This window comes from Poeciliopsis prolifica, unplaced genomic scaffold (genome assembly GCF_027474105.1).
Source record: "Poeciliopsis prolifica strain line A6 unplaced genomic scaffold, Auburn_PproV2 SCAFFOLD004, whole genome shotgun sequence".
Classification (NCBI taxonomy): Eukaryota; Metazoa; Chordata; class Actinopteri; order Cyprinodontiformes; family Poeciliidae; genus Poeciliopsis; species Poeciliopsis prolifica.
In genome coordinates this window covers 4,728,187-4,752,325 of record NW_026562379.1, presented here as the reverse complement: position 1 = coordinate 4,752,325, position 24,139 = coordinate 4,728,187, and the positions used below count along the sequence as shown (strand labels likewise).

Genomic DNA, 24,139 nt, shown 5'->3' with positions numbered 1-24,139 from the left:
CACACACACACACACACACACACACACACACAGAGCAGATTATATTACTCATTCTTCTGATTGTCATTTTTTTCTTCCACCCCACACCCTCTTCCTCTTTTTCTCACATGAGGCGTCGTGTCGTCAGGAAGGGAACGGGGAGTGTAGGTGAACTCTGCAAAACACGGATGAATCTCCTTCACGGGTTCGATTCCAGTCACAAGGAGCTTAGTCACCTCCTCCTCTGACACCTGCAGCGGGTGCAAGAAGAATTTTACAAAATGGGGAACATTATTTGAGGAACAACATGCCCAGTGTCATAGGTAAATGTGAGGTTACCTTCATGTGGTACATCATCATTTCATTGGCAAGCGTGTTCCTGAACTGAGCTTCATGGACTTTCTTGTAGAGCAGAGACTGAAGAACATATGAATCACAAACAAAAATATTACAGAGATAAACCATCTTTGTAAACAAATAATCCTCATTATGGTGTTACTTTGATTAATTTTTACTTTCCTAAGATTAAGATACAACTGAACATAACTGATTAAAGCTCACATATCAGTACTGCAGGGGTGGGCACTCCAGGTCCTTGAGGGCCGGTCTCCTGCAACTTTTAGATGTATCTCTACTTCAGCACACCTGAGTCAAATAATGAGGTCATTAGCAGGTCTCTGGAGAACTTGATTGTATTTAAGAGGTGATTCAGCTATTGGATTCAGATGTGTTGGATCAGGGAGACAACCAAGAGTTGCAGGACACCGGCCCTCGAGGACCAGGAGTGCCCACCCCTGCAGTACGGGATAGCCTGGTAAAGTATAGGCAATGGCTAATATTGTATTTGGGAATCTTGAAATGATTAATAAGTGTCTTTGAAAGCCGTTGTTTTCCAATTGCTTGTTTTTATAGTTTCTCTACAGTTACTGAAAGGTCACTTTCTACAAGTGCTGATTAATAACAGTGAATCGGAAATGTTGAATAAAATATTTCTGAGATGTAATTTGATTGTAGTAAGGATCTATTTTTTTCTCTTCCTTCTAGCTCCACTCTGCTTTCTCATTTCTTTTTTTTTTTCTGTAGTAGTCTTCTCTTATTTTTATCCTAATGATACATTTCTTTCTCTCCTTTCTGTTTTGTTCTTTGTGTTTGATCCAGTATTTTCTTTCTTTCTTTCTTTCTTTCTTTCTTTCTTTCTTTCTTTCTTTCTTTCTTTCTTTCTTTCTTTCTTTCTTTCTTTCTTCCTTCCTTCCTGTTTCCCTTTATTTTTATTATCATTTTTTAAATTCACTTTATTTTCCTTTGCTTTTGTTAATGTTGGGCATCCTAACATAAAGAACTGACTACAGGAGACTGGTGTAGGGACTGTTTATTCCACAATGCAGTGAATTAACATACTTTCGGTTTCAACAGGAAGAGGAGTTTTACCATGTGAAAATCTAATATCTGGTCACAAAACTGAGCAGATGGAGGAAGCTCAACCACTTGAGAAACATGTGGCACATTTGTTTCTTAAAGGAGAAACAAGTGCACAGCTTCTCACGTTGGCAGAGAGAAAGCTTGTTTTTATACTAGATTCAAAAATATATAGGTGACTGTATTTGCCCAACTGTATGAATACATTTTGATTCTAGTTTTATTCAGAATTCTGCAGAAGAAAATGTGTAATTACAGGTTCTTCAATATTATTGCTGATAGCCGAAGCTGGATGCGAGTCCATGAGACGCAGCTTCACCGAGTCTGGCCATCTGCCAGCCAAACAGTACTGATGCAATGCTGACCAGAGCTAAATCTGCCCATCTTCAAGCTAACATGTGCTAGTTGACAACACCCTGCAAGTTGTTGGTAAAACTAATTAAGCAACAATTCTTTAAAAGGGTTGCTGATTTCTAATTGAGTCAAAAGGTAAATCGCTTCCTTATGTCTTTTTAGTTCTACCCTTCTTTCTTTCCTTTTTTCTCTTGCTATCTTTCCTTTCTATCTTTAATTTCTTCTTTCTGTCCATCATTCTTTTATATTTAAAGGGAAAGTAAAATGCATCTTTCTCCTGATTATAAATTAGAGTCTCCAAACACGATTTATCCCATGTTAACATAAAAGTGTTTTGGGTATTAGTGGAGCCACACAACACATCATTAATGATATAAACATCATTGTTGGGAGGCTCAACCTTCTCTCCAGCAGAGTGTTTGTTGATAGCTTTGAAGCTGTCGTACAAACAGTTTTTAAGTGTGCAGCAGAGCTCTGTCAGTACCACTAGACAGGATCTCCTTGAATTTTCTGCAAGACGTTCCTTCCCTCCGCTCTGAATGAACGCTTTGCTTCTGCTGAACTGATCTCATTTTCACAGGCAAGCTCAGTCTTTCAGACCACATTAGCAACAGCTCCAGTGCAAGCGGAGCGCGACTCCTAATAATGGATAACCAGTACATTTCTACTTCTTAACCTACTGTAAGTTCAGAAAAACAACATATTTCATTTCTCAGAATGAATTAGTCATGGGGCTGTTGCTCATTGTTCGTCCTGCTGAATACATTTTTGCTATGTTACCACTTCTTTCTGAAAGAATTGATTTACTTTGTATATTAAAAAAAAATTCTCGAAGAGATTCATTTTAGTCTATCCACCGCAAAGACATTCGCAAGACTAAAAAAAGATTTCAAGGTGACTGTGAGTGGGAGAAAAGTCTTACGTGGGCAATGCTGATTCCACAGTAGATGGAGAAAGCTGTGGCCAGATCTTCATCAAAGCGGTTGAACCATGGCCCGTTCATTTTATTCACCAACTCCGCTACACCAATCACCTCTGAGAGACGGAGAATTTCAGAAAGAGGAGGAAAGAAAAAGGAGAGAAGGTGGGAGGAAAAGATTAGGTAAGAAAGAACGTAGATGATGAACAAAAATGGGAAGATATGAAGACAAGAATGAATAAAAATAATGGAGCAAAGAAAGCAACAGTTAGAAGAGCAGAACAAAAGTGGAGTTGAGCAGCTCTGCTAACTCAGATTAATTTCACACTGTGGTTGATCCTAATTGCAAAGAAAAAGATCCAAATTTAAACCATCCAGCTGAGCTCAAGACACTTTTCCATATAGAGACAAGCGGCACTGAATGCAAAGTTGCTCTGCCCAGAAACAGTTTAGGCAGCACCATCAACATGAAGCGAAGATTTCTGAAATAACTCAGTGAAGAGGGTTTGAAGTGCACTTTAAGCACTCTAACATTTAGGCACAAGGATGTGATGTAACTGCTCTTTGTGCTGTTCTGAACAATCACCTGGGTGAAAATGTAGTTTCACTTTTTCAGACAAAAGAGGAATAGAGGGTAGTTAACAGTGCAGGAAAAACACAAAATTTGCTTTTTGGAATACTAATCAATACCTTTAAACGATTGAATGCTAAAAAGACATCATAAAGTAGTAAATATGGCTCTGCTTCTCTACAAAGTACTGAATAAGAAGAATGAGTTTTGTTCTTATCTCTCCGGAGTGCCTAAATGTGTAATATACATATAAATTAACACATAAATGTCTCCATTAAGGCCTCTTCTAATTACAGTGCATAAAAAGCCACCTAAAACAATATTGCACACATTTCCTCCCCTTATTTATCATTTTTCTGCAAACAAAATGCATGACTTTCTTTGTAGCTAAAATACCTATTAAGTTATTAGTTCCAGTATTTTTATTTTCTTTTAATAATTCCTTTATTTTAAGGCAGCTTCACTTCTTTTCCAGCACTATTAATATATTACTGCTGCAGTGTTACTGAATAATGTCCTTTTTACCTTCAGTAATGTATGGAAATGTGTTATTTCACTCTTACCGTTGTTTTCGTCTTTGATGGGGAAGCAGAGAATGTTGCGAGTCCTGAAGCCGGTGCTATCGTCCACGCCGCGGTAGAAGAGAGGATGGGAGTAGGCATCCTTAATGTTTAAAATCTGACCGGTGGTTGCAACATGGCCTGCGATGCCTTGATCGGCTGGGATACGAAACTCATTCTGCATTCAGATACAAACAGAGTTGTTTTCCTTACAAAAGAAATTTACCTAATATAAATAGCAGATCCAATCTGTGACAGCTAGCAGGCAGTTGACAAGCAGTTCAGTCTCCCAACTAGTGGGCTAAGTTTGTCACATGCCAACTTTCTAAAAAATGCAAAAAATGCCCCAGTTTCTCCCTTTCTTTTTAGTTGATGCTACAAACACTGCTGAATTCTTGTGAGACAACGAGGCCAAAAGGAAGATGCTAGATAAGTCACAAAAGGGGAAAAAAAACACATTTAAAAAAGTTGAGTACACACAATGAGACAAGAGACAAATTATAGGTACATTCGATATCAAAGGGATGTTGTAAGGTGCTGGGCAACCATGTGCCCACACAACAACTTCACTGCACATTAGCATTCACTATAACAGTCCCTGGAGCCTTACTGGAGGGTAAGATCATCATTCTTCCCAAAGCGACTGCCTAATTTAATGTTAAACTGGGTTAAAACATGGTGTAATATATTATTCACATTAATTTTATACCCATTAAACTATTCAGTGACCTCTCATGGTCTGTAGCTGCATGCATCATCCTGTCACTCCTGGAAATGCTTTACTACTGTATAAAGTTTGTATTAATTTAATGTGATGTATTAAATGACATATTGCACCTAATATGACATATTGCTGAGTAGAATACCTTAATGTTTCGCAGGTTGTAGAGTTAGGCTCTAGCAGGAAAATCACCCCAACTTACCAGTTTCATAGCATGTAGGAGAACTGTTTTGAGCTTGCACCAAAGATTTGTGGTACTTTGTTATCATGATGGCAGTCAAACTTTTTTTTTTCTGGGTTGTATTTTTGGAAGCCTGAAAGCAGCAGATGTGTTTACCACATCCATGACATGTGGTCTGTGTGTACCTAGTCAGACTGGCCATTTGATTATTTGAACAAAGAGTGGGTGCGCAGACCTAACTCCAAAGTACTCCACCGGTGAGCCAAATAACACCAACATATGACTGTTAGTGCCCAATGTAGCCTAATTTATTCCAACACTTTTGGTTAGCTGCGATGCAGGTGACACTGGGTGCAGAAATAATAATCTGCACACTTGCACAAACTTCGGCCCCTTGCACATCAAGATTCATAGGTGCTGCCCTTTCTACAGAGTAGGAGTCCCAGCTGGAAAGAAGTGCACACCTGTGCAAGTTGCACATAAAGATTGGATAGAGCTTCATTCAAAAAATGAGCTTAGATTTTGTGTGCACGATGCTGCAGACAAACATAGGTGCACAGATGCTAAAATATTTGTTCCGCAGTGCACTGCATTCTGTACTTAACAAAATTCTTCTCATCAGAAGGGCTGAAACTGATGGTGGAGGTGCAGAAACCTCCTATAATTTATTAGGAAAATCTATTTATTGTAAGGAAAGATCCGAGTACAGATGGGATACCTGGGCTGGTAGTATTTGGTTTGGAAAGCAGAACAAAACATCTTACTGTTAAATACTAAGAGTTCAATAGCTCCATGGCTTTGTGCTGGAAAAAAGGTTTTCAACATTTGGCTGAAAAGTCTTGGAGGTCGAGGAGAACAGTAGGCCATTTCCAATTGAGTGAGAAGAAGGCTTTTGGGTAACTTAGCAGTACTTTATTTAACTCGACTTCTATGACTGAACTGGAGCTCTGCAACAATTTTTTCAGTCTTTCTTTTTCAGATCATCTCTTAGGCACGATTGCCTGTTGCAAAGCAAGACTTCAGCCAAACTCAGAAGTTGTAACAATTGCTCCTACTTTTAGCTCCAATAGACTTGTGTAGGCTGAGGCCAGAGTTGACTGTAGCTGCTAGTTCCACAGGTCTGTTAGCTCCAAAGAAAACTTAATTGAACACATGTCGTATTTGGTTCCCATTAGACAACTTGCATTGTAGATAAATATGTCCACTTTGCTCTTATGCCTTCAAATGAACCTTTTTGAGACTTTAGCATAAGGCCTGGAACAATTTTTTATCTACACAGAAGAGGCTTTCTGTCTGCAACTAAGCAAGTCTTCCTGGTTCAGCCTTTTTCTAACTGAACTGTCATGAACTTTGATCTCTAATATAAGAGCAAAGGACTGTGGGGTAGTCCTTTGCTTTTGAAATTTCTCTGAGCATTGTACTGTCTGACCTCTGGGTAAACTTGATGATCCTACAAAGATTGGTTACTGTCTTTTCCACTAGTCTGCAGTCTTTGTTGCTGCAGAATGGTCAAGGCCAGATATTTGGACTTTGCCCTCTAATATTTCTGAGTCTGAAGAATTGGTTCTCTGAGACCTGAAGAGTCGATGTTTTGTATCGCACACCTCTAAAGCGTCAAAACATTCTTCTTTTTAGAGGTGTTTATCCTGCATGATTAACAGAGCATTTGATTGCCATTAATGAACTTCTTTTTATACATAGTAGTGACAGTGGATAATTTCTGCTCTTCTGAGGTTATATTTATTTGATCTGAAGATAGATCATTTTGCAGTTTAATATGTATACCTAGTTTTTACACTGAACATATTATTCTTGAGCGCTTTACCTCTTCTTCACTAACAACACCTCCATCAAACACCTTCGCCACGAGCTCATGGCTAACTCGATCCAGCAGGAACACTGAACAGCTAGGAAAGTGGAGAGAGGCAAAATTAGAAAGGAGACATAAAACAGAGCAAAGCTGAAAACTTTACAGAGGTTTTTCTCATTCTACTTCAAGTCAATTTGCAACTTTAATCCAATCAGGCAAGTTGGTTGAGAACAAATAGCAGAAATAGCCTTTTGCAAATTGAGATAAAGAGATTTTCAATCTACAAAGGCATGCTCTCTCTTTCCAACATACATTAAAACGTCCTTGTTAGGATAAATCAGAGGGCTTACATCTCTGCATCGCTCAGGTTCCTGGCCTCCACAATTATTTCCTGCAGCAGCACTGACACATCATCTGAAGGAATCAGGGTAAGAGGAAGAGAGAGAGAAAGGGAGGAATCCAACAGAAAACAGAGAAAATTATAGCAGTACAATAGAGCCCAGGCAGACAGAAACAGAGATTACAACATGAGTACCTGAGGATCAACAGCACAAGCTGATAAGAGCTTTTGTAATCATGGGTTCAGTCCAGTGAGTGGCAATTTGCTCTAACACTGGATCAATTTTTGTTCTCGCAATCATGATAAATCAACAATGACATGTTCTGCTGTTGCTGCTGGCTGTTTCATAAGAATGGGAGTGTGAGGATGGCAGAGCCATCATTTTTAATGCCCTTTTAAGTTTATTATTATGATTCTGGACATTATCACCTTTACGGTCAGTAATATCTCATTCAATTATCTGCACCATTTGGTTTAAAAGGTGAGCATTTAAATATCTGCCAGTAAAGCAGATCTTCCAACAGTGTCTGTTCACTGGACAATCAGACAGAGACGGGGAAAGAGACATACCCAAGTGTGTGAAGAGATTCTTGGCTACTTGCAGAAGTGCCTAAAAAGGGAAACGTTGGACAATGACAAGCTCATCAAAAAACAGCTTCGGAGTGAAAAGCACATTCTTTCATCATTATATGAATGCAATACTAATTATGAACAACTTGACCAATAATAGAAAATGCAATCTGAATGATTTTAAAAATGAGAATTGGGTGCACAAGTTTGAGACAAGTCAAAGGTCGAAACATTTGGCCACACCGAAAGACGAATGTTTGGTCAAGATGAAGCTTTCAAACCAAATCAACTGGCAAACATGGAGGCTTTGGGGGTTTGCTTTATTACCAGTGGTACTGGTGCACAGAGCAAAGTAATAGGGATAGTGAAGAAGGACTACTTTGAATTTTCCCCCTTTTAGCACAAATCAAACAGATGGAAGTAGCAGCTGGGGTGCAGGTGTGTGTTCTAGCAGGACGATGATGTCAAACACCAAACACCAAATCCGGCTTTGGAATCGAAAAGCCAGAGTAAAACTAAGCTTCTAAAATTAACTTCATTATTTCTAATACGATGAGTGTTCAAATATCCATTAAGAATTATTATTAGTGGGGGCAAATGGATATATAAACATATTTAGGTTGGTTTGGAGAAAACCAACAGTACGTTTGAACACACATATCTTCTTTGTGAAAATCATTATATGTACTTGTTGTATAATAACACACGCTTTAAAGACCGGGTAGTTCAAATCAATCATTAAAAGACCAAATTATTATGACTTTCATATTAACAATAAGGGCAAATAAACTTGTGAACTGCATATGTGTGTTTGAGTGTGTGTAGAGTGAGAGGGGAAATGTGCGATACCTGGCATTCCACTTTTAGTTTCTGTTCTTTCTGAAAGGCCAGAGTGGAAGTGAGGACCGTTGAGGTGTAGCAGAAACAGTGCTGGATGACGTGTTCGTCTGCCTCTGCATGTCTGCAGAACACAAACAAAGTCAAACAGTGAGATTTATACGACACTTAATCTCCCCTTTATGTATTATTCATATTGCAGTAAAAAGTCTCCAAGTGTGTTTTCTCTAGCTCTAGAACATTTCAAAGAAACATAATTTTTACTATAGTTTTAAATGCTAAATGTTATATTTACCCACAGGGAGCGATAATAATTTGTTCTAATCAATAAATTCTAATCCACTGCACTAATTCTTGCTTTGTCTCTGCTTCGTCGTGTTTCGGGTCGCGGCACCTCATTTCGGAGAAATGCAAATTGCTTCTGAACCTCTTCTGTGTTTTATTAACATCTCATAGAAGAAACAAAATATCCTAGGTGACAAATCAAGATTTGTTGTGAAATAAAAAGGCCCAAATTGCACATATAGTACTTACAGCTGATAAAAATGTTCCCCTCCTGGATAATTTTGCTGAACAACTCTAAAAATGATTTTCTGCTTCTGCTTGGTGACATTTTGTTCCAATCAGTCAGAAACTAATTAAGACAGTGATGCAGAAATGGACAACATAAAAGAACGAAGTCATAACAGAATGTTTTAAGTGTGAAAAAAAAAACAATGAAACCAGTTTTCCTGCAGGTTGGGAATCTTTCTAAACACCAAAACAATGACCTTAATGGTTTGTATAATTGGCTGCAGTTATCTGTCACTTCCTATAGAGAGCAGTGGCACGTTGTTATGGGCTCGAGGGTCTTTCCTGGTCCTAGATCAGAAACACAAAGATCCTGTCAATGGAGACAGGAGCCTGCATCTGGGAAATCTCTGCGACTGACACCCAGGAGTTATACAGAGCTACGAAGAGACTGAAGGATCATTTTCTGTGGTAACAGCTAGTTATTTGCAGTCATGACATCATCTGGACGCCATCCCCACAGGTTCAAAAGTAGCCAGTGGGAGTCTGTTTCTAAAAGCCGTAAAATACGTGTATACTGCAGAAGAAGCACACAATACACAATAAATAGAAGATTTTGGTTATGAAATAGTGCTTTGTAACTCTGCAGTAGACCTGGCTGCTGTGTTGGAGAGAAATATATTTTGAAATTCTTCCATATCTTGGAAACAAGCCTAACAAGCAGCAGCTTTGGGATCCCAAACACAAATATCATCTAATATATGAAAAACAAAAGGTTCTCTGCGTTGGCCCTCTTCCTTGCATTAAGGTTGATCTAACAAAATCATTTTTGGTATTTTGAGCAAGGCCATTTTTCTGTTTCCTCTGTTTGTGGAGTTTTCTGGTTGTAAAACATGAGTCATGAACCTATTACTGCTGCCATGCTGTGCTGCTGGGGACATATGAAGCCATATTTTACTTTGCACACAAACAAACTCTGCATATGTAATCTTTAAAATGATGGCAAAGTTCATCTGTTTCACTGCGTTGGGAGCAAAGACCAGACTGACTGTATTATTTGCTCTGTGGAAACCCTGATCCTGCAGCTCTCACCATGATAATGAGATGCCAGCCACTACTGAGTGAAATGATCAGACATGATCCCTTCTCATCCATCTCATGAGAGTGCATGCGTATGTGAAAAAATAAAAACAATATATCAATAAACTCCTCTGCATACTTTAACAAACACAACCATGGTGATAAAAAAAAAAAACCCAGAGAGCTTTTTTTCTGACTTCTGTATTCAGGAGATAACGGCATTGCTCCTGGCAGTGCACAGAGACAAACACACACAGAAGATACACGCCAAAACCTGCTGCTGCCAAATCAGGCAGCCAAACCACCCGCTGCTGTTAGACTCATGACCTGACTCCAGATCATCACACCACCATCATCCTCATCATCATCACACCCATCTGCTCACACACACAAAGGGAGGATGAGTGGACATGAGTTTTAAAGTGCAGCGGTATGCAGTCGAGGGTGCACTTTAAGTCTGGACGTTGTGTCAGAGGCCTGACAGTCAGAGAAAAACTTCACAGCCTTCAAAGATGGACCGAACCAACAGTCTAAACACTTGTCACCGATTTCTTTTAAATAAAATATGAGGCACAGCTCTGCTTAGTTTGGGAAGCGTGCAAAAAAAAAAAAAAAAAAAAAAAAATATATATATATATATATATATATATATATATATATATATATATATATATATATATAAAATAGCTATATTGATGGAACTCAATCAGCAGCCTTCTGAGGTTTTATTCTGTGATTTGAATGAAAGTATAGTTTCTCTCAGCAGTTTTTGAGGGCTATCTAGTTTTAGAGTTTTAGAGAGTGACTTTCTGAAAATCTGGTACAAAGACACAATACCAGCCAAGGTCTTCAGAAAGTGGCCCTTAATTCAGAGCCTTCATGGCTCAAGAAGAAGAACTATTTCTCATGAAATTTATCGGCTGTGCACTCCACAAATCTGGCCTTTATGAAAGCGTGGGAGTCCAGCCATCTTGGGCTGGAGTTCTGTTACATTTAGACGTGTTCCTGGTTCTAAACACCCAAATCAATTGATTAAGTCTTTAACAGGACTCTGTAGAACATAACTGCATCGAACACAACTGTCATTTGATTCAGGAATGTTGGAAAAGGGAAACAGCAAAATGTTGACCCAAATGCCAAATATTGTGTGGTGAAGATTATAACTGTACGTTTCTCTGAGTGGTGATGACAAAAAGTTTTATGTGTATTAATACATCAGCTTGAACACCCAATCCAAATGATAACGCATGAATATAGTTATATTATGATGTGGTATTGCTTTTCTTGATTGGGAACCAAGTAGATGGGAGGAAATCTAATCAAAGACAACCAAACAGTTAAAACTGAGTAAAGGGTTTGTCTTCTGTCAGGACAACCGTAAGCAGAGCTGCAGCTGAATGCATATGGAAGTGTTATATTGGCTTAGTCAAAGTCCCAACCTAAATCCAAATGAGAAGGTAAAAAAAGCAATAAGAAACTTAGCTTTGGTGCTACTGACAGATAGCTTAAAAAAGAAATAGAGTATTAAAAACAGATATAAAGGTGCTGTCCATTCTGACTGAAATTGAGCAATTTTGTGAAGAAGAAAGGGGAAAAATTACATTTTATATTTCATTTTTATGCAAGATTTCCTCTTGCTTTACAGTGGTAAACTGCTTTGAGTTGGTTTATCACATTAAAATGCTAATAAAATGTAATGGAATGTTGTGATTTTAATTTGACAAAATGTGAACGGTAAATAGAAGGGAGATTTAAAGCACCTGGGAGCTGGTGAGTGACAAATACAAATGAATACATCTTTTAACAAAAGAAGCTCATTAGTAAACTATTACTGAATAATTGGAAATCTGCATTCGACAAGCATCAGACTCACAGCAAGTTGAAAACATCTCATGTCTGATATAGTGTAACGAATCAAATCATGAACTGTCTATTTCAGCGAATTGCATTGTGATGCAATACTCATGAAGACATAATAAACACGTTCTACTCCAATTAACTAAATAAACATTTCCATAATTTCCATATAATATAAGCAGTCAGGAGATCATTAAATTGAGATATTTCTGTATATTTTGAGCTTGTGAAGAAAGCTGGTGCTTCAGTGCACACATCTTTATCTTTGCTGCAGTCTAAAACTTGCCAATTAGTGTAATTTGTAGCTTTAAAAGGAATGCTGTGTTAATCTAATAGGAGGCATGAAAGGTTATATCTGTTTTTAGAGCTGTCATTTCCTAAACTTCCAGTGGAAAATAGCAACAACATGGCTCTGGGCCTCCCCTTGAGCATTTCAGACATCAAATACATATTATTCACTAATGTTGACATTCTTACAAAGGACTAATTATTTTTTGCATATAGTGAATTATTAAAGTCATTAATTTGAATTAATTATTGGTCTTTCTTCATCCTTCGTACATTTAGATTCCAGGGAGCTGCAAACAACATTCACATAGCAATGACTGAGCAACAAAAAAAGCAATAAGAAACTTAGCTTTGGTGCTACTGACAGATAGCTTAAAAAAGAAATTTGTGTTGGTCCTAATTTTATGCCATCCTGGGTGATGAGCCCTGCTCTGGTATTTTGTTTTCCTTCTCAATGCGTTCTTCCTCTCCCATAGCTCCTCCACTTCATTTAATTGTGACTATCCTGCTGCCAGTAAGATGTCGAATCCTCTGCAAACTCAACAAATCTAGGCAAATTAGCTACGTAATCTAATCAGACCTCATTTCAAAATTACTGTTGCATAAACTGTTGCTTCTCCTAAGAGTCAGCAGTCACAAATAGCAGACTGTGAACCAGCAGTCTTAAAGCACTTTGGCATAAAGTCATGCAAGGTTGGGATACAATATTCTCCAATTATTGAGCTTTAAAAGGACACACGGCTAACATGAAAAATGAGAAGTCTCTCACCTCTGTCCACCCTGCTTGTTAAAAGCGCAGGCTAGCGCCACCACATGACCGGTGGCCCTGCTGACAACAGGGACACAAAGCATGGAGGAGATCTCACAGCCCAGCATGCTGGACAGCTGCCTGCGTTCTTCCTGAGAGGATGAGAAGCACACAGACAACATCAGACAGGCAGAAAGGAGGCTAGTTTGATGGATCAATAGATAAGACGGGTTGAATCTTACAGCACTGATGTCCTGGAGGGAAATAGACTTTTTTTTCTCCACGACTTGACCAAAGCGTCCAAACATCAGCTGGACAGTTGAGAGAGAAAGACAGGGGTAAAGCGACCAAAGGAAAAGGGAGCGGGAAAAAACACCAAAACCATGACAAAAAATATTAGAAAAAAATGTCCCCAGAGGTTCTTTTTGGGGAAAAACAAATAATAAATGAAAAACAAATAATAAATAATACATTTTATTGTAAGAGAAAAATAAGTAAGACTTTTTTTTCCTCATAGCTTTTTACCCCGGCTATCATCAAGGTTTCACACTTCGTTTGGCCTGGGGGACACCATGTATTCACCATGTAATGAAGAGCCTGTTAGTAATGCTACAGCTGCAGTGTAAGCATGGACAGGAGACCTGGAGCGACTCGAAGGAAGCGATTACTTCTCCTGCGCAAATTTCTTAATTACAAACCTCTACAGAGGATTAGGAGCCTTTGCATGCGGAAGCTTTATTCTTTTGTGTCTGTCAAAAACACACGCAGGATTACAGCACTTGTATTCTAAGCTTATTATTATTATTAGCAACAAACATCCCTGAAAACCTCAGCTCAGTAAAGCAGGAGATGACAGGATCCAACAAATAAAAGAAGGGGATGATTGATTGGGAAATATTTGAAATATGGATGATCAAACAAATAGGCAACTAATTAATAAGCAAATGGTATCAGAGGGAACATTAAGGATCTACAAATACAAGAAAATAATTGTCTCACCGGGAAGCTGATCTCCTCCTCCAGAACTTTGTCTCCAACCACCTAAATGTAACAAAGGTCAAAAGTTACAAACAATTTAAATGTTAGGATTAAATTTAGTTCCAAATCACAGCAGAAATTGTAGATGGCTATAATCTATGTATGTCTCAGTGTGTGAAGAAAAAAGATTGAACATTTGAATGTTGTTTCCATGAGGCATTTTAAAAACATATAATGAAAACCAGTGTGATTGAGAGCGAATGGCCTAATCATGTTGCCAAATTAGTCACAAAATTACAAAGTTGATGTTTTGAAGTGTCCATCACAAAGTCCTGATCAAAGTCCCATAGAAAATTTATAGGAAAAGCTAAAAAGGTGTAAGTGATTATGACCTTGTGAAACAACACCGGAAACATTTGATTGAAGTCATAAAGTTAAAATAAAAACTTTACCAAAGAACATAGAAATTTTTCAAACCTCTGCATTTAAGGAGTGTTAAAAATGTGATAATAGATTGATAATAATAAAATGACCTAATATAGGGAAAGCTTTGTGTGACTTAAAGTCAGCCATTTAGAATAAAAAAAATTGGTTGTGTGTCTTTCATTCTGTGTAAATAAAGATTTGGCTTCAATAGTTCAAGTGTGGTCACCTGGCAGAATAGCTGGTGGTTGTCCTCAGACACCAGCAACAAACAGCAACACTGAGACTTGGTCTGCTGCTGCAGCTGCACAGGAAAAGAAACACAATATCAGCCCAAAGGGCGTACACAATCACAAACAACAACAAAACCAGATTAGGCCAGACGAGTCCAGCTGTCTTGGTTAGAATTCATAGAGCAATATTACCTGGAGCTCCACTTTGGCAATATTTTAATGTGATCTTTAATGCTTTGCTGCACCAATGAAGTAATTTGATGTTTTTCAGATAAGAAAATGTAATAAATCCCTATTCCCTATGCAAATGTTTTTCTCCTTTACTTATGTTCATTTTGCTTCCAAGCAGTCAGGCTTTCTCCAAATCTTTTAAATACATTTTGATCAATATTTTTTCAATCATTTTGAAGGTCTCTCAAAACTATGCTGTTTTTTTTTTTTTTTTTACTTACTGTCGGTCCAGTATCAGACCATATTTACAGGATTTTTTTATTTTTATTTTGGTCAGATTTGGGACAAAACATTCATTTACTGTATGCAAAGTCTTGCCTTAACTCATGGTCTTTGACTAGGACTAGACTAGAGTAGAAGGGATTATCTAATCTAAACATAAAATAATAGAAATAAGAAAATATGATATAATTTCCGCTAAATAAATACTTTTATTTTAGGACACAAAACTCAGATAAAAATAAAAGAAAGGGCATATGAATCCCTCATGGAAATGATATGGTATGCATGCCTCCAGTCTTTCTGAGGCTTTTATTCTACCTGCCGAAATTCAACCAATTTCCTCCTGCTACGTGGGAAGAGAAATGCTCTATTCGCATTCATAGACTGAAATACACTGTCACACACACGCACGCATGTACCTACGCACACACACCCACCATTCTTCCCTGTAATCCACATATCTGGATGGAGAACAAGGCAGGAATAAGCAGTCTCTACTGCCAACAAGCTCACCCCCAAGTCACACACATCACCCTATGGGAAGAACACATGCATGTGCACATTCAGCAGGAACATGCACATCAATAGACAACATGTTGCTGCGCCCACACACAGTAATAAACCCCTCCACCTCAACTTTATTTATTTATTTTTCACAAACGCTGTTAATCCCATAAGAACTACTCGGAGCTTTCAGCACAAAACTGATGATTCTTCAGGAACAACAATCTCCTGCTTCCCTTTTCTCCTTCCTCATTTCTACAGCAGTAAACAGGCCAAGTGAATCACTACTTTAATGAAATACATTTTAACAGCAGCGCACATTCTGTTAAAATGCGCAGTCTATTGCTTTATACAAAGGAAAAAGCTGAATTACGAGTTTAGAGGTGTTGGGGGGAGATGTAGTGCATGCAGGCTGATCTGACGCTGCCCAGTAGTTCAATACCACTCAGCTGGTCTCAAAGAAGCACAGGTGCAGGACGGTGTGTTTGACTTCAGCAGTTAAGTGGATAAATCACCTCTTATGTTACTTAAATTGCTTAAAACACAATGCATATTAATTTTCTCAACTGACAGTTTGTGTTAAGCAGCAAACTTCAGTTCAGTCTGTATGAGTGCAAGAAGGAGCCACAATGACTATAGTATGGAAACAATTATCATTGCAGCCCAAATAAACCAGTAAGGCAACAAAACTATAGCAGTAGAAACAAGTTGTATAGTCATTTAGAAACACTTGTAATGGTTTCGCTTTTGCCATCAATAACACAGCCATGATTTTTTATTTTGATATTTCCTATTTAATACATGTGCAAAACAATACCTGGTCTTACCTGTGTTCAACAGCACATTATCATATTACAGTCCTGCTGTTTTGGGAAGAGGCAGAAGGATTTTGTTTTTGCTACTTTAAAGGCTAACCTGCTGTAATTCATATTTATTAGGATGCAAAAATATCAGTGATCCACCTGATCCAAAAACGCAGCAGCAGGTCTGACAGAAACAAATCTAATCCCATTTTTCTCATTGATTCTCACTGGCTGCTTTCTAATCCAGGGACGAACAGGACCTTTTTACTCTTTGATTTACAAATAAAGTTCATCCAACCGAACAGAAAATATTCATACAACCTATGAAGAACTCTAAAGCGTAATATAAAAATTATGTTCAAGTGAAATAGCAGCATAATATCAAACTGAAAAATATGGTGCAGTTCTCTTGCAGTGTTCTTTGAAGATTTTTCTTCCTTCCTTATTTCCCTCCTAATTTTTTGTGGTGACAAAATAAACCTGGATCCTCACTGACCCTTTTCTGTCTCAGGCGTTATTAAGAATTTCAATAACTGCTCTGAATGTAGATGTGGGCACATTTAGGCAAACAGCCTTTTTCCTCGCCACCATTTTGTGACTCATCACCGGATCGATACAGCGCTGCCTCACTCAAACTGCATACTTTCTTTACCTAGTAGGAAGAGGACATCAGAGGGACAGGCCTCAGCATATCTTCATAGTTAAATCATCCAAAGTATTTTTTTGCACACCAAATCTTTTGCAACACCAAAAATGCAGTTACAAATACATTAATTTTTTATAAACATCATTAGTAGAAACACAAATAAGGAAGATAAGTGTTATTACTTATCTTTTTCAATTGTTTATTCAGCTGCAATAAAAGATTAACTGATAATTTAAAAAGAAAATTGTACTGGGGGCATCAATAAATGTGCAGGAAGCTGTTAAACACTTTTGGTAAGTAAGCTTCCTTGTTTTAAAAGCTATAAATTGTATAAAATAAGTTTTCCCAACAAAGCAGCTGTCTGTACATCCGTAGGACAATACACAGACATAAAGAACAACCTACTCTCTATATAGTAGTGAGGCTATCTTGTGCTGTAATGTACTAAGGATTTGTGCAGGATAAGCTTCAAATAGCCATCCTGTCTCTGGTTTTATTTCTGTTTCCCCATCTGTGAATAATTCCATACATTTGAATTGTATTTCTGGTGATGCTGTTCCTCCCTCGCCGCTACAGCACAACTTCTTCTCCACTGCATTTGATCTACAATTTGTTTCTTGCCTCTCTTTTTACAGAGTCTATCTGACTGTATATATAAATATGTGAAAAGGGTGGAGGGGCTGCTCTGTGGGGAGATTGATGAAGTAATGGTGTGACAAAGATTTTGCAACAGAAAGGGAGGAAGAAGTCAGCAGTGGAGATGTTTTTGCATCTACTGTGCATTTGTCTGTGACGGCGGGAGGGGGGAATGATCTCAGCTACTTACATAATTGATGACTTTGAGCTGAAGAGAAGCGGCATCAAGGTCATAGAGCTCACCTAAAAGAGGACAAGGGAACAAAAAGAGAGAGAGAGAAAGAAAGTGACAAGAGTGAAAAAAAAACCTATGGAGGAGCAGGGGCAAAGTGACATCAGGAAAGAGAGGGAATTCAGATCATGTATGCAAAGGGACAGAGAGAAATCCAGAGAGAGGTGCACTCAGACAGCGAGGTCAAGGAAGGGTGAAAGGAGCCGGTTAACAGGGAGACTAATAACAAAGACAAGACAAGAGATGGAGAGCTGCCTGGACTGTAGAAGAGAGAGCCGGAAAAGTGAAGCAAAGGCAGGGGAAACTGGGGAGAAAAAAGGCAACTCATATTTATTGACAATTACTGGAGAGTAAACAATGTTTATGTATGTGTGCAGGAACAACAGGAGGTAGTCCACCTCCATTATGCATCAGAATTTAAACAACGTTTTGGTAAAGCATTCTGCTTTCAGAATATGAATCTAAATAAGACAGAGCCTCCATGCCACTGGGTCCAACTCTAATAATGCACTCAGTCTGTGACTGCATGACTGCTGTGTATGTATATAGATGTATAGTAAAGCAGGAACAGTAAGTTTTTGTGGTTTGATGAGTGTGTATGTGTGTGAGTGCTGCGAGCGTACCACAGAGCTGCAGAATGTTGCGATCAAGCTCGCAGTAGTCCTGCTCTGAGACATTGAGGTGCAGCAGAGCATTGTGGGACTGCAGTGGAGACGGGCTCAGAGGGGGCCTCTGATAGGATGCCTGCACAGCCTGGATGCGAACACATGCCACCGAGGCCTGCAGGGCCATAAAGCAGCAAACACAAACAAAGACAAGCAGCAAAGTCAGCTGAAATAGATATTTAACTTTGAGCTCTCTGCGCTTCTGTTTAATTATGCTTCTTTCCCAGATAAAGACAGTCACTGCGCTACTGCTGCCACTGACTCCACGGGGTTTGTTGTTTGTCTTTGCCTATAAAAAATAGTCAAGGATCAGAAATGTTATTTTTCTTTTGTTGTGTCTGCTTTCTGCCATTTCAAGTTCAAGTCGGCTGCAGCAGATGGCCAAGTCTGATTCTGCAGGACATTTATTCATGTTAAAGTTTATTCATGGTTCTTATTTACTGTTGCCACATGATTGAATAAGATGAGGCATAGCTGCAAAATCAATCACTTCTTCTAAGTTCAAATTATACCAACTTAGGAATTAATTATTTTTTGCTACATTTAATCTAACATCTATCCTGCATTTTTACCTGCAGGATAGAAATAATTCAGAATCAAAATGTAAAAAATGGAATAACCTGGTGGTACAGGTGTGTATCCCTCTAAAGTAATACTATGTTAAATTAGCAATCTTCTAAAGAATGCATAATGCATAAAATAACAATGGAGGCGCTGCAGTAAATTCAGGTGAATTCTGCTTGTGTTCTTCAAGTGACAATATTATCCAGTTTTCTGGACTGAAGACTAATGCTGAAAGACAGAAACCTTTTTCTAGGAGGAACAAAGTGTTAATCTGTGATGAAATAAAACTTGTGGGCCACTCTTCCAGAAAGAGAAGGGAAGCTGGGGTTACAATTTCAGACTGATTTAAGCTCATTTGTCAATGTGGATGAAATGTGAGCAGCTCTAAATAACTTGGAATTTCTACCTCAAACATGAAGGGTTTTAGCTGAAAGATGAAAAAGAAAAGGAATTATGTTTATCAGTATCACTGTGAGTCTAAGCTTACAAATAATTTAACAACAGACTGGCTCCACCTGAAGGAAATACGTTTTTTTTTTATGAACACAGGTAAAAATATAACACTTTGAGAGCTGGCAGGCTATATTATTTTCTTGTGTTGCACTGTTCTGCAGAACCTACTTTTGTCAAACCTTATTGAGTAAAACACCTCCAGCAACATACTGCAGCTCATGTTGCCAAGTTTTTTTCTTTCATTTCATGTTTGATCATGAAACAGAGAGAAAAGGGGATCTTACGTGTTTTCCCAGCACATTCAGATGCAGCTCGTCTTGATCTGATAGCGGGCCACATCCCACCTGCAGCACACAGAGACATACATACAACCAGTGAGATCTGAGCAGCACAAAGTCATGGTGTGGGCTGTGATGTCTCAGAATTCATTTTAGCTGTTAACTTCAATGAGCTCCCAACAATCTGCTTTTCCACAAAGAAGAGGCTGAATCTGCAGCATTTGATTCTTTTTTTTTTTTTCCCTCACCAGTAAGACGGCTAGGACCTTGGTGTGATCCTGATCCGAGATGGGAATTACAAGAGCTGAAAGACAATGAAGTAAAAATAAAATAAAGCTTAAAATAACTGGATAAAATAAATTTTCATGACTGCAGGTGTTAATCATGTTTGTTCTTTTTCTGTGTTTCATGGTAAAGACGAACAAAAAAAGAACGAGATAGAAAAAAACATATAAAGTACACAGCTGATGTCCTTGAGTGAGACTGCTTATTCCTTTCATTTGAGCAGCGACAAAGAGATGCTGCTTGTTGCGCCAGACAATAAAACAAGCAAGCACACAAACTCTCTTTCCTGCATAATTATTACACGTTCATTGGTATGCATTTATTCCCACAACACAAAGCGACTTTGCATATGTATTTTTTTTTTCGTCCACACATTCCTCAGGTTGTTCTCCGAATTCTTTCATTTGGCGAGCAGAAAGGAGTCTGTTCACACTCATCTCACTTTTTTTTCTCCCTCATCACAACCTTTCATTGCTTCTGTTAGGGTCCTTTGTATAATTTTGTTGCTCACCCAGCTGCATACCTCTCTCAGTGTAATTATCTTCTCTTGTTAACTACTTCTCTCTCCATCTCCTCCCTTTAGTTGTTTTTATATTTCCATGCTCTCGGCTCGCAGAGAAGGACCCATAATTACACATTTGCTTCCCTGTCTGGACCCTACATAAAACACTCAGCCGAACCTCTCCTGTGTGCCGGTAACGGTGCAGCGAGGAAGAGCCTGTATTTCTCTGGCAGTTCAGATGGAGGGAGACCGGCACACTCGCACCGCATCTGCTGCTCCACAGCACTCCTACAACAGACACAGAAAGGGTCTGAGTCAGGTTCCAGCAATGCAATAACACGCATGAAATTGGTCTAAATTAATTTCGTTTTGTCAGACACAGCGGAAACAAAACCTCAAGACGAGGTCTCTCTGGAAGAAATTCATTGCAGATGGAAAAACAATCACCAGCGTTAATAAAGCAGATGTGTTTTGTTAATTCACACTCGTCAAAACAGTGGTGAATAGAGCTATTATCCATTGTGAGAGGATATTGTAGGTTTTCATGGGGACAGCAGGGATGATGGGAAACCAGGTGCAATATATTCAGAACATGACATGAGCATTTTAAATTTCTCAGATGCACTAAACAAGCTCATTCAGAATTGGATAATTATGGGAAGAAAAAGCATAAGAAATCTAATCAGCATCACTGAAGCACACACAGGTAAAGCCAACATTTATGTATAGCATATAATAATCAGCCCTCTGACAGAATCACACATACACACCCATGCCTGCACGCGCACACACACACACACACACACACACACACACACACACACACACACACACACACACACACACACACACACACACACACATAAGAGGCAGCAGTCACTCCATTACATGCCCATAGAGTCTGAACCATCACACCCGCAACCACTGCAGGAAATCTCAGCATGGTGCATTGATTTCAAAGTGTCCATTTATTTCAGCTCACTGAGGAACAGTGCACTCCAATCAGAAAATATTCTATTGTGGCAAATACATTTGACCTTTGTGTAATGTATTTGTTCAAAGCAGCTCTGCAGCACTGCCCTGGAGCCGATGCAAACCAGCCCAGAAAAGTACAAAAACAACCAGCAGCTCTGAGAAGAATACAGATGCTAAGTATAGTAATGCTTTTACATAAAAGTTGGGTAGTTTCTGAGTTTGGGGCTTTAAACCTGGGGCATATTTAAGTGTAAATGACAGCAGAGACAATACAATAATGGCATGTGACTTATGAAGAACATGTATTGAAGAGGAACAAAGGCGTTGGTTATGAATTAAAACATCATTCATCTTTTCCATCTATCCTGACTAGTTTTCTAGTTCCTGCAGCTGAAAAACATTCCCACAGCACAATACTGCCACTATTATTTTTCAATAGCCTGAATACTATTGAATACATGAGTGGTGCCCAATATGTAGATTGCTGCACTGATGGTTGTTGTTCTCAAAGGTTCTCCTCTGTCTACAGAATAACACTCTTCCCCTCTGCTCAGTTTAGCAGGCCAGCTAATACTCAGAGGAATCCTGACAAAAATCTCATTTCTGAAGAAAAGTAATCCCACAGCATAATGCTGCCATTACCACCATTCACTGTGTATAAGGTTTTCTTTTTGGTGATGTGCTGAGCTGGAGGAGATCTGCTTTCTTTCAACTCTACGTCAAAGTTAAATGCATTAAATGCAGAAAAAGTCTCATTTGACCAGGGTCTGTAGACTTTTTCCATCCGCTGCAGTTTAAGAAGTGCTTTCTTTGACTGAGGAACTTTGGTTTACTTGCACATGACAAAAAAGTTTCAAAGAAAAAGAATCTCTGGAGTTCTTTCAGCTGAAAATGTTTGTGCATTAAGTGCGTGTGCCTGTGTATGTGTCAAGGTCTGGTTTATCAGAAAGTGGTTTCGAATCAGGCTCACACCAGATGGCCTTCCACCTATCAGATGGGTTCTCGCAGTGTAGGTAGATGGGGGCGTATATACCAAGGTCTTGATCACAGGCTTACGTAAGCAAGTGAATTTAAAAAGAGAAAAGTTAAAAGGGTCCAGTAACCCTTCAAATATCTGCAATCCATCAATCCATGAGTGTTGGTGAGGATGTGCATGTGTGAAACTGTAATGTTGAAGCCTGAACTTCTGTCTTTGCATGTTTGCATGGGATCCCATGTCAATGTGCCAGTAAGGTGTTAGAAGCTGGCCTCTTATTTTGACAAACAGACAGATTCATCAATAATGTAGGGCCAGTTTTTGCCAGCCCCTGGGCAGCAGTCACAGCAGCATATGTGCAAAGTTTCAGAGAGAGCACTTAGGAGAGGAGAGGATCGCCATGTCTCGCTAAGGGACAGAGGCGTACAGCTATCTGGGCGATTAGGTCTGCAACGCTTCCACGGGGAGAGGGACTGAAGGTGAAAGAGAGGTGGCAGAGAGACCAAACCACATGCAGTTCAGCGCTTTGAAAGAGAAAAGCATGGCAAGCTGTGTGAGTCGGGCAGTGAGGTAGAAAGCTGGAATGGGCCAGTAGATCACAAAAGAGGATTGGGGTGTCAGAGAGCCAAAGATGTTCAACAAGGTGAAAAAAAAAAGAGATGAAAAAAGAGAAACAGCAAGAGATGGTAACAACAAGACACCAGAGGAAGAGAATATTCTTGTGCTTCTGGATGATGGGATCTTTCTTGGTGACTTCTCCATCTTTGTGCTGATGAATGCTGATTTCTTTCAAGTGGTACCTGCTTTTCAGGTAGACAAAACAGCGTCGTCGCTTCCGCCCTCCTCCCTGTGTTTTGTTGCCTCTCTCGGCATCACTGCCCTGGACGGTGGTGCGGCAGCAAATCAACCCCCATCACTGAAAAACATCTGCAGCTCAGTGTATGCAGACACAAACGGTACACACCTGATCTTCCCCTCCTGTGGCACTTCATACGGCGGGTCGTCACACAGCAGCCTCGAGTCTCCCTCCAGCACGAAGATGCACACACACTCCTGGCATACAAAATCAAACAGACACATATGCGCACCCTCGTTTGAAACATTAATCAGATTGTAATTGATATAATGAGCAACGAGCCTCATGCATTTGCAGAAGGGTTTTGGCCTATATGCTCCCCGCGGTGATGTCGAGACTGACACAACAGTCTCCATCATTCTGCATATTAACACGAGGCTTTATTTTCCCCAGGTAATAAATGGAGAAAATTTCAATTGTGTTCATTTGCAAATGTGAATTATATACGTGCAGATGTGCGAGAGGAAGAGAGAGCAAATACCGTGCTGGGGAGCAGCTCCTGAATGCTGTCTCGCAGGGCCACTCGGAGCGAGCGTACATCAACAACTGCTGCCAGCCGCAGCAAGGCATCCTGGAGAGGAAGACAAACAAATTCCCTCACATGTAGTTGGCTGTTTGTTTATGACAAAAAAAAGAAAAAAAAAGAAGAAGAAGCAGGGACCTTGGCTGCCATTTTGTGTTTTCTTCGTAGGAACAAGGTTTACACAGTCAGAACTATTTATTCGTAATGACTTTGCAAGGTTTCAAAGACCTTCTAAGTAATTTTTCTAAATGCATCCTGCTCTGTAGTTGGCAACACAAGTGTCACTCTTGGAACATAAAGTGAACTCAGACAGCAGAATTAGTTTTGCTCTTCACCGCACTCGGCGCTTTGTTTCGATTTGGATCTGTGAAAACAAAGCACTTGAAAATTCATTTGCAGAGTTTGGTAGGTAG

General features: G+C 39.2%; 1 protein-coding gene across 2 annotated transcripts in view; it reads right to left on the bottom strand.

Moving 5' to 3' along the window:
* LOC129358726 (cGMP-dependent 3',5'-cyclic phosphodiesterase) overlaps positions 1–24,139 on the bottom strand; it is a 167,245-nt gene that overhangs the window by 7,895 nt on the left and 135,211 nt on the right. For both annotated transcript variants that reach the window (XM_055027836.1, XM_055027837.1), the window contains exons 3-21: positions 23,685–23,774; positions 23,312–23,400; positions 20,575–20,684; positions 19,858–19,913; positions 19,616–19,675; positions 18,273–18,429; positions 17,608–17,660; positions 14,372–14,446; positions 13,741–13,782; positions 12,984–13,052; positions 12,763–12,893; positions 8,271–8,382; positions 7,422–7,461; positions 6,862–6,925; positions 6,527–6,608; positions 3,803–3,977; positions 2,672–2,784; positions 319–396; positions 108–230 (exon numbers count right to left, since the gene is read on the bottom strand). In XM_055027836.1, the coding sequence (XP_054883811.1) occupies positions 108–230; positions 319–396; positions 2,672–2,784; positions 3,803–3,977; positions 6,527–6,608; positions 6,862–6,925; positions 7,422–7,461; positions 8,271–8,382; positions 12,763–12,893; positions 12,984–13,052; positions 13,741–13,782; positions 14,372–14,446; positions 17,608–17,660; positions 18,273–18,429; positions 19,616–19,675; positions 19,858–19,913; positions 20,575–20,684; positions 23,312–23,400; positions 23,685–23,774 (1,719 nt within the window). The remainder of the gene's footprint in view (positions 1–107; positions 231–318; positions 397–2,671; positions 2,785–3,802; positions 3,978–6,526; positions 6,609–6,861; positions 6,926–7,421; positions 7,462–8,270; positions 8,383–12,762; positions 12,894–12,983; positions 13,053–13,740; positions 13,783–14,371; positions 14,447–17,607; positions 17,661–18,272; positions 18,430–19,615; positions 19,676–19,857; positions 19,914–20,574; positions 20,685–23,311; positions 23,401–23,684; positions 23,775–24,139) is intronic.